The 14,982-nt window shown below is 32.8% G+C and overlaps 1 protein-coding gene across 24 annotated transcripts in view; it reads left to right on the forward strand.

The window, feature by feature from the left end:
• Window positions 1–14,183, forward strand: part of LOC145328815 (uncharacterized) — a 47,480-nt gene extending 33,297 nt beyond the window's left edge. The window contains exons 17-26 of one of the 24 annotated variants that reach the window (XM_080172709.1): window positions 1,495–1,587; window positions 2,430–2,563; window positions 3,144–3,474; window positions 3,919–4,398; window positions 7,226–7,303; window positions 8,660–8,768; window positions 9,253–11,662; window positions 12,087–12,396; window positions 12,768–12,879; window positions 13,894–14,183. In XM_080172709.1, the coding sequence (XP_080028835.1) occupies window positions 1,495–1,587; window positions 2,430–2,563; window positions 3,144–3,474; window positions 3,919–4,398; window positions 7,226–7,303; window positions 8,660–8,768; window positions 9,253–9,323 (1,296 nt within the window). In that variant the 3' untranslated portion in view covers window positions 9,324–11,662; window positions 12,087–12,396; window positions 12,768–12,879; window positions 13,894–14,183. Of the gene's footprint in view, window positions 1–1,494; window positions 1,588–2,429; window positions 2,564–3,143; window positions 3,475–3,918; window positions 4,399–7,225; window positions 7,304–8,659; window positions 8,769–9,252; window positions 12,880–13,893 lie in introns of all 24 variants that reach the window. The other 23 variants (XM_080172714.1, XM_080172715.1, XM_080172706.1 and 20 more) reach the window with 23 other exon arrangements.
• The last annotated feature ends 799 nt before the right edge of the window (window positions 14,184–14,982 follow it).

Genomic DNA, 14,982 nt, shown 5'->3' on the forward strand with positions numbered 1-14,982 from the left:
AAATTGTGAAAAAATGGTAAGTCCTATTGACCCGCGGGTTTTTGTAAAATGAAAGATATGGCATTGATTTATCGTTTGCAATTGGAGGCGTTGTTCTAACTTGATTTTTTCATAATTTTTTTTTCGTCTCAAAAATATGGTCTATTCCGGTCACTTTTTTTACTTTTTTTTTATTACTGTATTTATAAATTTATAATACCCTAACTTTTTTTTCAGGTGATCTGGAAGCATGAACAACCTCAATGCATGACAAAGGCTTTAACCTTCCCTTGCCTGTTGTTAGATGTACATTATTAGTCATTTTACTGCTTGTATTATGTCATGTTTTGTTGCCTAAGCTTTTCAAATTGTAAAGACATTTAAAATTTTTCAGACACATTTTTATAGTAATGGGAAGAGTATATCACCCAAAGGAACGCCTTAAATATTTGCCTGAAGATGTATCAGCTGCATTGGCTCATGTAAGAAGGGGTATGTCTAATAGAAAGACCGCTAGAAGATTTTAAATTACATATGAAACTCTTGCATCTTTTTCGTATAAGAGGGTGTTCGCGATTTTTGCGCGGTTTGGATTTTTTATGTCAAATCGGCTAGGATTAAGCTAGAAAGGTGTTTAAGGTGTCTATAGAAAGCTCTTTGCATGTCCTAACAAAAACTCCCCAGGATATGGGTTCTATCTCCAAGATTTAGAGTACATATTCAAAATTTTGCATTTTCAAAATTCCTGTTGCATAAAATGTGTTGAAATATTAGAGTTAGACCCCATATCATTTCGAGTTAATTGTCAGGCATGTAATTTTGCATCTTTAGACACCTTAACCACCCTTGTAGGTCAATCCTAGCCAATTTGAGACAAGAAAAATTGTATCAAAAACTGCTGTCAAAACTGGCAGGATTTTTAAAATTAAAATTTTTTTTGGAAAAAATCACTTTTTTCAAGAAATTCCAAGACCTGCGAATCAGAAATTGCCTCTAATTTATGTATAAAGCTTTAAAAAACCTAATCATATAATAAAAAGTATGATTTTTTTTTAAAAGTTTGCATGAAAAAAATTGATGTTTTTTTTGCGATTTTACCGACTTTTTTAAAATGGGGAAAATGTTGTCAAAAAATTGTCTGATCTGCATGCGACTAGTACTGTTAGAAAGCTAATGACCTCAGCTTTCTACTCATAGTTTAAAATTTAAAAAAAAAATATTTTAAGGGGGTGTTCCACCCCCCCAAAGTCAACTGACCGAAATAGCCCCACCGGTGGGGCTATTCCGGTATAGGCCAACCGCCGCCCTTTAAACCGATTTTTGACCGACTTCTAGTTGCGAGATCTTAATGGGACCAAGACAGGCTTCTTCGTTATTGCCATATCGTTCATTTGCACTCTTAAAAACCGGAAAAAGTTTTTGGGAAGTATGTTTTAAATTAAGTTGAAGAAAAAAATTGACCGGAATTACCCCGCGTTACCCTACTAAGGTTGCAATTACTGCTATTTGTTTCAGGAGATGAAGAATCTAAAGAATAAACTTGATAATGCTGAGCGGTTAATACAGTCACAAGACAGTCTTGTCAAGGAAATGGAAGTTAGGGTCAAGGTAACCTGACCTTTCTGGCAGATTATTTGTCCCGGCTGCCACATCGCCGACGCCGGAACTGTCGCCTTTTCTTTATAGACATTTGACGGCGCTTTCACACAAAGTAAACTATAGAACGATGATAACTCTCCCCTTTTAAAGCAAAATAGATTAAAATAAAGGGTTGTGCTTTGCCTTTTTATTTTTTAATGCTCTCACTAACATTTTGTATCACTTAAATGTACAGTAAAAGAAGGGAGATTGCTTTGGCCTTCAAAAAGACAAACTATGTTCAGTTTCAAGTCTTAATTTAGAGTTAAATTGCTGACGACAACTGCCAAACAAACTGACTAGCCCAACATCGCGTCATAACTAAAGATGTTAAAAATGGTTCTTACTGTTGCTCTCAGATGAACACCATTAATAGGTAGTTAGAGTAGGGGGAATGCCTTGGCACAAAACAGGTGCAACTAATTACCATGCACAGTTCCAGACAATGGTCGTGCAATCAATGGTTTGGTTGTCTGAAGGACGTTTGAGGTTATAACCAAAACCATGCACATCCTAAAGCAAGGTTTTGTTCAGAAACACACTAAAAATAAGATATCATCTTATCCCTTCCTCAAAGGCTATCCGAGTCTAAGGCAGGGATTTAAAGGGATAAGACAATGGCTAATAAATTGATGTACATTGTACATCCCCAATGTTAATACACAAATTCACCCCTTCAGTAGATTACAATTGAAACTTTTGGACACTCTACTAAATAAGAAATTGTTATCAAAAAACTTTGGGGACTAGTGTAATAAGCAGCTCATCGTCCCCTTTCTCTCTGAATCTAAGTTATATTTTGATATTTTCAGGAGAGCTCTCACTCAGTGTCAAGCTCTAGTACAGTACCAAAACTGCAGGGAGAAGATACTCTAACCAACACAGAAGATGATGATGTATCTACCACAGAGTCCACTGCAAGCCAAGAAGACTTCACTTCCTCACAAGGATTGCATTTTAACAATTGAAATTACACTGGTACCCAAGGTTTAATAAAAATGTTGGGTTAAAAACTTTGAGCTCATTTATTTACCTAATTAAATCTTAATTGGGTAGGTAGATAGTGTCACTGATGGGTGACTCGAATTTTTTGTCATGGGAGATGTAAAGCAATTTGTTGTCCGTTATCTCCACCCCCCCCCCCCCCACCAAAAAAATTTTACTGGATGACCGATTTCAATAGGGCCTAAAGAAAACAGCTCAAAACCATGACATGATCTTAAAAACAGAGTCTAATTATTGAGTGGTTACCGTTCACAAAAACAGCTTTAAACCATCTGAAAACTTAAATTTGAAAATAAAATAGCCTAAATCCAACTCAACTCAACTTATGTGTAGATTCCCTAAAATGGAGAACTCAATCGGTTCAGTAATTATCAAAATCTTAAGCTACAGACAAAAAAAAACCTCACTACTCTATATATAATAGGTTAATTAAAAGTTAAGTAGTCAAAATTTATGACCTCCATGTTAGGATTTATTAAATGAAAGATTTGCTTGTTATTAAAATGCAATGTGTCCCTATTAGACGACCTAACTGTTTCCGAAGACAATATTAGCTCCAGTTCATCAAGTCTGTCCTCTGACTACTCGGATGCAACCCTGAAAAGATCTCCAAGTAAAAACAAACTGTGTCCATCCTGTTTGGGCGCTGGCAGCAGCAGTAAGAAATCCTCCAGAGACGAGTTATCTCCGGCTGCGGATGTTATGATTGAATCAGCCGCCGCCGCTATCAATGATCTTACTGTAGATCCTGGCCTGGCTGATACTAATGATAGGATTGCTGAATTAGAGGCAGAGAATTATACTCTAAAACAGAAGCTGGTGGAGCTAGAGGAAGAGAAGTTGGTCCTTAAGGTAATTTTGGTATATTATTAGATCATGGAAAGAACACGAAGTAGCGGATTTCGTCGTATTGACAGCAGCTTTTCTCTTAGCCCCTGCTAAGCAATCTTTAAGATTTACCTAACATAATCTAAAAAAATAACCTTTCAAAAGTTACTGTGAAAATACGACGAAACACGCTACTTCCTTTTCTTTCCATGACCCATATGATATTATTTTTCATTAGTAGTAATCCTACTTTATGACTACCTTGTCCGTCGTTCCGTCCATCGTTAGATGGGGAATACGATTAGATTAAGTGAGAATCTAGTTTAAAGTAGGTAGGTAATGATATACTTTTTAGTGATTTTAAAAAATAGAAGGCAATTTTTTTTGTAATGACTTCATTTGAACAATGACTATAATCTCTATAAATTAAGATCTTTACTTATTAATGTTGTAATCCATGTTTTTCAGGCCACTGAAGAACTAGACGCCCAGCTAGCCTCCCTGGAAAGTGGATCACTTAGTGATCTCAGTGAGAGCAACAGCAGTCATCTCAACGAGAGTCTTGACAACAGCAAACAAACTTCTCCTGCCACTACCGTAACTGAACAAGAGTTGCATAATAATGATCATGAAAATAAAGACTCTTCAACTGTTGATAAACATGAAAATCATGAGGATACTGTTGCAGCAGCTGTAGAAGACAAAGTTGATGGTCTAGAAGTGTCAGAAATGCCAGTTAAAAAGACTGATACAGAAAAAGACTCAACTGCTCTAGAAAATAAAATTGAAATAATCAAAGAAATCCCTACAGATGCTGATGAGTGTGCTCATAAGCCAGATGATTTGTCACCCTCCTCCCTGCGGCTGGATGAATCAGCTGTCAGCGGCTACAATGGCGGAGAGAGCCTGCTGAACCTGTCCTGTAGCAGCTGTAGTGAACTCAGCCAGGTGCGTGCAATTTTGGTTTATCCTCAACTAGCTGCTACGCCCCTAAAGGCCTCTAGGGGCACTTGCAGTTAGGGGTGGGGGAAGAAGTCGACCCTCTACTTTTTAAAAGCGAAGCTTTTTTATGATTAGGGTCGGTCCGTTACAAGTTCTTTTCGTTAATTTAATTAGGTTAGAATGTTCGTTTGTACTTCCATTTAAGAGCTTTGCTTTTAATGGATGTTGTCACCCTTTTTTTTTTTTTTTTTTCAGAGTATACAACATAAGAATTCAAAATTTAAAATTATTATTTTAGCCATTTGTATAATGTCTAATACAACTTAAATTCATTTTCGCTGCATATTTATTAATGCATCTTTTTAGATCTGTATTAGACATTATACAAATGGCCAAAATAATAATTTTAAAATTTTGAATCCTTAAGTTGTATACTCTGTTTTAAACCTTATTTCATCTTGAAGATCAATGCCCCGTACGATTTTAACAGAGTATACAAATTAAAAAATCTAAATTTTAAAGTTATTATTTTGGCCATTTGTATAATGTCTAATACAGATCTAAAAAGATGCATTATTAAATATGCAGCGAAAATGGATTTAAGTTGTATGTATTGGACATTATACAAATACAGGGTGACCACTGTGTACTATATGTACTATATAGTCAAATTTTTGTACTATATGGTACTATATGACAAATTAGGTACTATATGTACTATATGAGTTGAAATTTTGGTACTATATGAAAATTTTTTAAATATTATTTTAAAGATTAATAAGTATGATACTATTATTTGTTACAATATTAAAATACAAAATAAAATTTGTAGAAATAGTATTTATTATACCTGTTTTTTTTTATATATATTTGTTATGATTATTAATTATTCTTTCTTTGACATTAAAATTCATCTACTCAGGATAAAAATCCATCCACATTCATATAAAAATCATTATTGAGTATTTATTTTATATTACAAAAACGCTTTTAAATTTTGTTTCTAAAATCACTGCAGCTCTGAGATATGCAATGACTTAAAATCACCTTGACCATACATATTTTTGCTTCAATGATTTTTATTATTTCTTATAAGACATAAAACTCTTCTTGTTCTTCATATTTTTATGAGTGCTGAAGCGGTTAAATACATAGGCTAAATTTTTATCCTTTAAAATTTTAATTAGTGCTTTTTCTGTATATTGCTAGATGACAAAGTTTGGTTAAGAAAGAATGTTCTGTTGGGTTAGGGTAGGACCTTGGAGGTGTATGTATAGTAGACCGACTCAAAATGCAAAAAATTTTGGTGCATTATTTTAACCCATTTCTTTTATGACAATTGACATCAAAAAAAGTGTTCTGGTAGTTTTTTTTTCAGCAATATGTCAATTTCGATTTTCATAAAAAAAACTATGGCTTTATATAACTTCCTAAATTCGCTTTGAAGAGTAGATTAAAGAATTAAAAAAAAAACCGATTTTTAAAGATTTTGATCATAGCAAGGACTATCCTCAAAAGACTCAGGAAGGTAAATAAAGTCATAATTTGAAAGAAGAAAAAAATTTCTTCTCCAGAGGGAACCCTTCCCCTTTTTATGAAATCTATAATCGTTACCAGAAAGTCTGCGTCCATTTAAAACATGCTGTTTTTTTTCTTTTTTGACAAAAAAATTAGGTAATCAGTTTTGCAACAAATTTACTTATAATTTTGTATAGACATTTGCATTAATATGCACTTAGGACATCCCAGGACATAATTCTGAAAATTAAATAGCCTAAAACCATCATACGACCTCAGTGAAGCTTACCTAAAATTTGTAACCCAATTGGTTCAGTAGATAATGAGATCTTAAGCATCAGACATAAAACCCTTACTACTTTATTTAATGAGATATATAGGTACTCCAGGGCCTCTAGGGGCACTTGAGGATGGGGGAGTCGAATTTGATACCCCAATTTCTTTTTTTATATTTTAAAAGAAAAATTTTAAAAAAAAATATTTTTGGGGGGTGTAAATTTTTTTTTTTGGGGGGGGGGGTGTCACCCCTATCATTTTTAATTTTAGTTTAAAAAATTTAAAAAAATTTTTTTTTTTGGGGTGTATTTTTAATTTTTTGGGGGGGTGGGGGGTTTCCCACCCACCAAGAAAATAGTTATAAACCTTCCCGGGACCTATGGGAAGCTACCCTGTTAAGGAGAACCCGATCAGTTCAGCGGTTAGCGAGATCCTTCAGTACAAACACACAGACAAACAAACAGACAAACATCCTGTTACTTTAGTTTAAAGTTATTTGGTACTATATGGTACTATATTAGTTAAAATTTTGTGTACTATATGGTACTATATGAAAATTTTTATGTACTATATATGTACTATATATTTGTAATTTTTGAGTGGTCACTCTGCAAATAGCTAAAATACTAATTTTAAAATTTTGAATTCTTATGTTGTATACTCTGTGTTGAAATCCCATCGTTTTCGTTCAATCAATCAATGTCTAAAAAATTGTCGAAAAAACGCGGCATTTATTAAAAACCCATCTCAGGGGGTAACTTTTTCTAAAGAAAGTTTTTGATAATATCTCAAAAGCTTAAATAATGAATAGCTTTTCATCACCTCTTGGGAAGGGGTTGGGGGTGTTTCTTGAGGCTATAGTCGAGGCCACTAGTTAATAATAAAGCAAGACGTCTTTTTAAAAGAAAAATGGAAACATTTAACTCCTAATTTTTAGGGTGCTTTTATGAACTTTTCAACGGGGTGGGGAGTTACAGTTATTTAACCCCTTCCCTCTCTATGTTTTACTTAAATATTTGAATAGAATTGTTGTGTCCAGGTTGAGACAGCTCTGAGTGAGGCTGAGATCAAGATTGCGCAGCTACTCAAGCTCAGAGAAAATCTTATCAAAGTTCAGGTAATTTCAGGGATCTTAAGGGATAAGACAAAAATTTATATTAGAATTATTGGTGGAAAAGTTTGGATACAGCGAGTTTCAACAACCAATAATTAATAAAAGTACCCAAAGTTTTCATTCAACGAATGAGAGATGTTTATGAATTTTTGGGTACCAGCATAATTTACAGTCAAATGTTCCCTCCCTCTCTGATGTTTACTACAAGTTTTTGACTTCTTTAATTTAATTTGTTTGCCATTTAGGTGCTTGCTTACATGTGAAGACCGGAGCACCGAAACCCCCCCCCCCCGCTTAGTTTTGACAAAAATCAAAAATAAGGGGGGGGGTAGTTTTTAACCCCCCGCTTAGTTTTGACAAAAATCAAAAATAAGGGGGGGGTAGTTTTTAACCCCCCCCCCTTAATTTTGAAGAAAATCAAAAATAAGGGGGGGGTAGTTTTTAACCCCCCCCCCCCCTTAATTTTGAAGAAAATCAAAAATAAGGGGGGGTAGTTTTTAACCCCCCCCCATAATTTTGAAGAAAATCAAAAATAAGGGGGGGGTAGTTTTTTCACTGTACAACACACCAGAAAGTTGAGTGAGGTAAATCAAGTAAATCCAGTATACCAGAGGGGAAACCTTATTACAGGGATATTCATGTTTTGCATAATTTCCTTATTTATTGACTGATTTTAGTAATTGATGTATCCCTGAACAGAAAATAAGGAGGAGGGGGGCCAGTAAAAGGTTTTAATTTTGCGCAAAACATGAATATCCCTGTAATAAGGTTTCCCCTCTGGTATACTGGATTTTCTTGATTTACCTCACTCAACTTTCTGGCGTGTTGTACAGTGAAAAAACTACCCCCCCCCTTATTTTTGATTTTCTTCAAAATTAAGGGGGGGGGTTAAGTCTTTGCCTTGCTGAGCACTTTTCCTCCTTGCCGTTTTCCAGACATTAAAAAACAACCCCCCCCCTTATTTTTGATTTTTGTCAAAACTAAGCGGGGGGGGGGGGGGTTTCGGTGCTCCAGTCTACCACATGTAAGCAAGTACCGCCATTTGCTTATAAAAATTCTTAATTAGGTATGTATATTTTTAAAATAAATGTAGATTTTTAGTTTCAACTTTAAAATGGGGGTAATTTTTTCGCGGTAATAACCATTGAGTTGTGTTGTAGTTGTGTTAGCCAAATGCTCTTATTAAGTCAAACTTTCTTAATTATCACCTATTATTATAATTTTTGGTCATAATTAATTGACTTAACAAGAGCATTTAACTAAAAGTTTACACACCAACTTTACAGAAAATGCGCGAAAAAATTTACCAATTTTTCAATTATGATGCAAAAATTTTGCTATAAACTCATATTTTTCTAGGCTGAGAAGCATGATTTGGAGCAGTCGGTATCTGTGTTGGAGGAAGATATAGAGACACTCTCAGCTACTAGCAGAGTTCTTACTATTTTCAATATTATCCCTGTATTAGGTAATAGTTATTTATTGCATCGTATCATGGACAGCTTTCCGCGGATATTAAAATGAAAATTATAAGATTAAAACCAGTTTTCTTAGCCCCGATGGGCTAAAGGCCCGGGTTAACAAAACAGTTATTAATTTTGTGATTTTTAATTCAATATTCGTTGAAAATTGTCTGTAATACGATGTTATACATGATTTTTCAGTATGGCTGAGAACCGGTTCTAATCCATCGGATATTAATCGGTTTCGAAGCCATACTTGTAAAACCTATATCAAAGATAAAGAATGTTTGTCTGTGTGTACTGAAGGATCTCAGTAACTGCTCAATCGATATGGTTCTCCTTTTCAGCGTAGCTTCTTATAGGCACAGGGAAGATTTATAACTGTTTTACTTTTGGAGAAGTGGTTGATCTACTCCCCCCCCCCCCCCCATTGATTCATGACCTATGCTTTCACCATACATTCATATAACTACTATTTCTATATTTCAGTGCTCTTTCTTGCTGTGTTCATCGCTTTCCTTCCTTCCCTGTCCAACCTGATGGGTACCAGAGACTTGTAGGAACCTGTAATCAATCAATCAATCAAGTTGTACAGATATAATTCTTGCCAACTTTGTACTTCCTTTTGCCATTATCCTATCCAAAAATATAAAATACTTTCATTTGATCTCTAAAAAAAACATCAAACTTCATCGATATATATTTCCTACCATTTAAAAAAATCCGCCAATGCAAAGATTCTTCCTTGTTTACTAAGCTCTAGTTCCTTGCCTTCTAATTCCACTGGTGCGTGAGTGTACTAAGAGGACGAAAACCAGTTTTAATACAATCTGTAATGTAAAATAATTGGCAAAGAACTCACTTGTGAAAATATAAAACCGGTTTTTCTAAGCCATGGAAAGTGGAACACACAATAAAAGAAGCCAGTCTGAGATTATTGAGAATCCACCGCCGCTTTCTTTGTTTAGTCCGTCAGTCTGTATGTCAGCTACACCAGCAGAAAGATAAATTATCACCCAAGTTTTAACCCAGGATAGGGGACACATTATTTTGGCCAGCAAATATCAGAACTCACAAAGGGGTCTATGCAGGAACGGGAGCACCTTCCAGCAGTGAATTTGAAATTTTTTTTGGTGAATATACTAGGGTTATGTTTGATATAGTTATATCGACTAACATAATCTTAGCATATTCGCCCCAAAAAATATTCGAATGAACTGCTTGAAGGTGAAAAAAATCACTTGCTCTCGTTCGGGCATAGTCCCCTTTAGACTGGAATTTCATCTAGTAAAGATAATTTTTGATAGCAATGTTTTGTTATTTGGTTGTCAATATAAACATGAACCTGTCTTAGGGGTAAAACTATCTTAGAAAATAGACTTTTATATGATAATTAATTTTAGTTTAGTGATTAATTTAATTTGCAAGATTCTTCTGAATATACATATTTAATTCTGCAATGTTTTTTATCTTACTATAAATGTGGCATTAAAGTTTTTTTTCTTCATAATTAAGCAATTTTTTTAGCTTTTCACAGATGACTTAAACAAGATATTGTTCTGTTATGTACATAAAATGTAAGTTGGCCAATTTATAACAAATGATGAAAAAAGACATAAAAATTTGTCTTAAATAGCAAACTAAAAGCGCAAATTTATACAAAAATGCCTTTTGATAGAAAAATTTTTGCCTCTCATCTGAAATTATTTTAAAGGGTTAACATTTCATTTTCAGCTATTATAAGTCTAGTTTGCTTTTAGGTACACTCCGGAAAACATATGTTTTGTTAAAGTTATCTGTGTCTTTAGTAATTTATACAGAAGTGATAACAATTATATAGAATAAGACACTGAACATTTTTAGCCTCCCTCCACGTTTTTAGTGGTTTCAAAATAGTAAACATCTTTTTTTGTAATTTAAATTATTATCTAACTGTCTTTTATTTATTTAACCTAACCACATATCTATCTCATTTTTTTCATGCATTATTATTTTTTTAGTAGTTCTTGTGCAAGCAATATTAAATTTCCCATTTTTAAAATTAAAAGCAGGGGTGTATATTCTGCATGAGAACTTTGGCTGAGGGGGAAGGGGGATATGAAAAAATAGTGTACTGAAAACATCAGCTGATTTGAAATATGTTAAAAATCAGCGAAAAGCTACTCGTCCTCTCGTCTACAGACACAAAAATTCCTTAAAATGATGAAAATTACTTTTAAATATTGGAGAAAATTTTTTTTTTTTTTTGCAGCAGGGAAAAAAATAGAATCTTGTGCAGAATATACACCCCTGATAGCAAGCTTGACCAAGGCCGCATACTCGCATGCAAACAAGGAATTTTGTGCCATATTCTGTTCAAATATAATTCTGCCTACAAACAAATTTGTCCTTGTTCAACAGTAATTTTATTATCAATAGGAAAACACCATAATTAAAGAGATCAAAAGTATACCTACCTACTCATTTTTAAAATAATTTAATTACTACCAGTGCTCAGCAGCCGCGCGTCAGCCGCGACTAAGCCTCTAATTTAAACCCGTTCGGATGATTCGAAATTTTTTAAGAACATGGATTGCCATATTTGTGTCATGTTACGGACTTCAAGCTGAGTTTTAAAATTGAAAATGGTTGATTTTCCTGAGGCTTACAGGCGGCTGCCGAGCCCAGATTATTACACTATAATAGAATATTAAAGATTTAGATATAATTTAAAATATTAGTGTTACAGGATTCCTAATACATCTAAACATAAAGTTGTGACTTAATTAACAATGGATTAATGAATTAATCTTTAAAATTGTAATTTTATTTTAATGATTTAATTTCCTAGTCAAATTACAATAATTTTGTAGTCTCAGTCTACAAGTACAGTGTTAAACATTGTAAATTTGAGAAAAAGGTGGTAATTTTTTCATCATTTGTGTACAAAAATAAAATTGTGTAAAAATATATTAAATTTCTCGCATCGTATTATAGACAGCGGATATTGAAATAAGAAATCTATAATTTAAACCAGTTTTGTTAGACCCGAGTGGCTGAAGGCCGGGGCTAACAAAACTCTTATTATTCTTACAATTTTTTTTTAATATTTATGAAAAATTGTCTGTAATATGTTGCATTACATGATTTTTCAGTATTGCTGAGAACCGGTTCTAATACAGCGGATTTTAATCGGTTGCAAAGCCATACTGGAAAAAGAAGATTTTAAACTTAGTTATAAATTGCATATTTTAAAAATTCGCAAAAAAAATTACTGATTTGGCACGCTTGGTGAGAATTGTACCTCCTTTTTAAAACTTGCCTGATTTAATACTTAATTTTAGAACATTGTTTCAAAATAACACTTTCTTACTTTTTCATATTAATATAAATACAGAATGCTTGAAAAATAAAAAATATTTCCATTGAAAAAAATACCCCGGTCTAAATGTCAAATTTAGGATACTTAATATAAAAAAAAACCTAAGAAATTTTAATAACATAACATTCCTAACTAAAGTCAAAAGATTAAGATTTATTTAGATTTTCCAATTATTATTAGGATAAAACAAAAAAAAATGATTGTTTGTTGGCAATAGTTACATAGAGTAACTTTAATATCTTTACGTCATATCTTTAAAACTTTTTGCAATGGTGGCAGCGCTAAAATCATTTTCTTGCACAAAATTTAGTATGTGGTAGAAACATCTTATATTAGTCAAATTTTGTCTTATTTTTTAAAACAATTCCGAGGATTTTTGGGCATACCTGCATATTCTTAACCTTTTGAGACCATTAAGCCGATAAATTAATGTACATCCCTAATGATAAACAAAATTAACCCTTTGTAGATTACAATTAGTGGTTGAAATATTTGTACGATTAACTTAATAAACCAACCAATCACAATTTAATAAAAGTCCCCAAAGTTGTTAAGCCAACGAATAAGAAAACGTTATTATAACACTTAAACATATTCTAAATTTTGCAACAGAAAATACTTGAGCCTGTCCCAATTTGAGAAGAAAAACTTAATAAATATATGTAACAAAAGTATTGATATATTATTAACACGGGAAATTATTATTTAATTTATGGGGGAACTAATGTAGATATCTCGTATATCAAGATATAAAGGTCACCTAGATTATTAAAATTTAAAATTTCAAATGGTTTTATACAGTGTGTTTTTTTTATGAGCACTTTTTGAAAGCAATTTTACCCCACTTATAGTTATCAGAATTTAATGATTAATGGCTTATTTTCTTCGTTTTTTAAGGGAAATTATGAAACAACCAAAAAAAATTACAGTTTTTGTTGAAAAAGTACAGTAAAGTTGAAAATTAAAAACTTAGGTGACAACATCTAAAAATGGTTTTAGCGCATTTTTCTTATGCTCAAAATTGGATTTTCAGTAGTCGACTTTGGGGGGCCAGTACTTTCTCCCTGATCGAGATATGGCCTTCAAACTTTGACCTATTCTAGTACATGTCCCCAATAGTATCTGTATAAATTTATAGCTCTATATCTCAATTTTGAAGCGTTTTGCAGCCATTCTTGCAAATGGTAGAATATTTGAACTCAAGAAAAATGCTCTAAAACCATTTTTAGATGTTGACACCTAAGTTTTTAATTTTCAACTTTACTGTACTTTTTTAACAAAAACTGTAATTTTTTTTGGTTGTTTCATAATTTCCCTTAAAAAAACGAAGAAAATAAGCCATTAATCATTAAATTCTGATAATTATAAGTGGGGTAAAAGTGCTTTCAAAAAAGTGCTCATAAAAAAAACACACTGTATAAGCAATGTATTTTCGCGGATTTTGAAATGAAAAATTATGAAATTAAAACCATTTTTGTTAGCCCCAAGGGGCCAAATGCCTTAGCTAACAAAACTGGTATTAATTTTATGGTTTTTATTTTGATATTCTTAGAAAAATTGATTGGTATAAGATGCTATTCATAATTTTCCAGTATGGATGAGAACTGGTTATAATCCAGTGGATAGTAATAGGTTTCGAAGTCATGTTGGAAAATGCTTTCATCTAGGTATATTTTTAACATTTCAAGGAGGTTTCTTTGTGACCCCTCATACTTTGTTTACGTGATATCTTCAAACCTTCACCCTCCTTTTGTTTCTTTTTATTTGAGTGATTGTATAATTTGAGTAGAAAATGTTTGTGATATAAACTATTATGATATTTATTAATTATAATTATTATTATTAGATAAATAAGATTTAACATGGTTTGTTATTAGTGGGATTTGTTGACAACTCTGCAAAAATTTTAAAAAGTACCTTTGATGTCTTAAATGATAAATCATAAAGCAAAAATCTTTCAATGTCCCATTAATTAAAAGAGTTCTTATTATTTGAAATAATATTATTTATTAAAAATTGATTTCTTAAACTCCAGAAAATAAATACAGTGTTAACTCTAGCCACCTTTTTTTTTTTTTTCTTTCAGATCGATCATTCTTGTACAAAGTAGGGTTTGGCCGGATACCGGATATCCGGCTGATTTAAAATGCCGGATATCTGGTAAAATACCGGTTATCCGGCCAAATTACCGGATATCCGGCGGGATAACCGGATATTAAAGTAGCAAAAAAAAATTCTTTATAAACTGGTGTTTATATAAAATTAAGGTTAAAACTTAAAAATAAAAGTAACCATGAAATGATCTGTCTTCTAAGCAATTAATCTAATAAACTATTACTTCCCTAAATATGTGATATTAATACCTATAGTTGGAGGATGGGTGGTGATTGGTGTTGAACGCCCCCCCTCCATGTTTTTTCGATCTCATTTTCTGTGTATAAAAGATAGAGGGCTAAAACTGAGTGACTTTATGGGTATGACACATAACTGAGAGTTGAATTTTTTGAATATCTCCTTCCTGGCAAGCACAGGATGCCAGCAAACCTGCCAAGGTCATTCAGTAAGAAAAAATATTTTTTTTACTTAAACAAAGCATTTCATGATATCAAATACTAAAATATCCTGTAATCATACATCCTCATATGAAATATAGGTGTTCAAGTCGATATCAGGTTCCAGGTATAACCCTGCAAGTTCTGAACCTCCAGGTCTCAAATCTTTAAACGGTTCCTGTGACCATAATTTCTGACTTAAAAACTTCAAATTTTAAACTTAGGCTTTTTTATATGTCTTCCTGACAATTTCATGAAGTCCATTGCTGTTTACCTGCCGACCACCGATTTGCGGCTGGCAGCTTC

The sequence above is a fragment of the Acartia tonsa genome, chromosome 9 (assembly GCF_053477335.1).
Source record: "Acartia tonsa isolate MP-2025a chromosome 9, ASM5347733v1, whole genome shotgun sequence".
Classification (NCBI taxonomy): Eukaryota; Metazoa; Arthropoda; class Copepoda; order Calanoida; family Acartiidae; genus Acartia; species Acartia tonsa.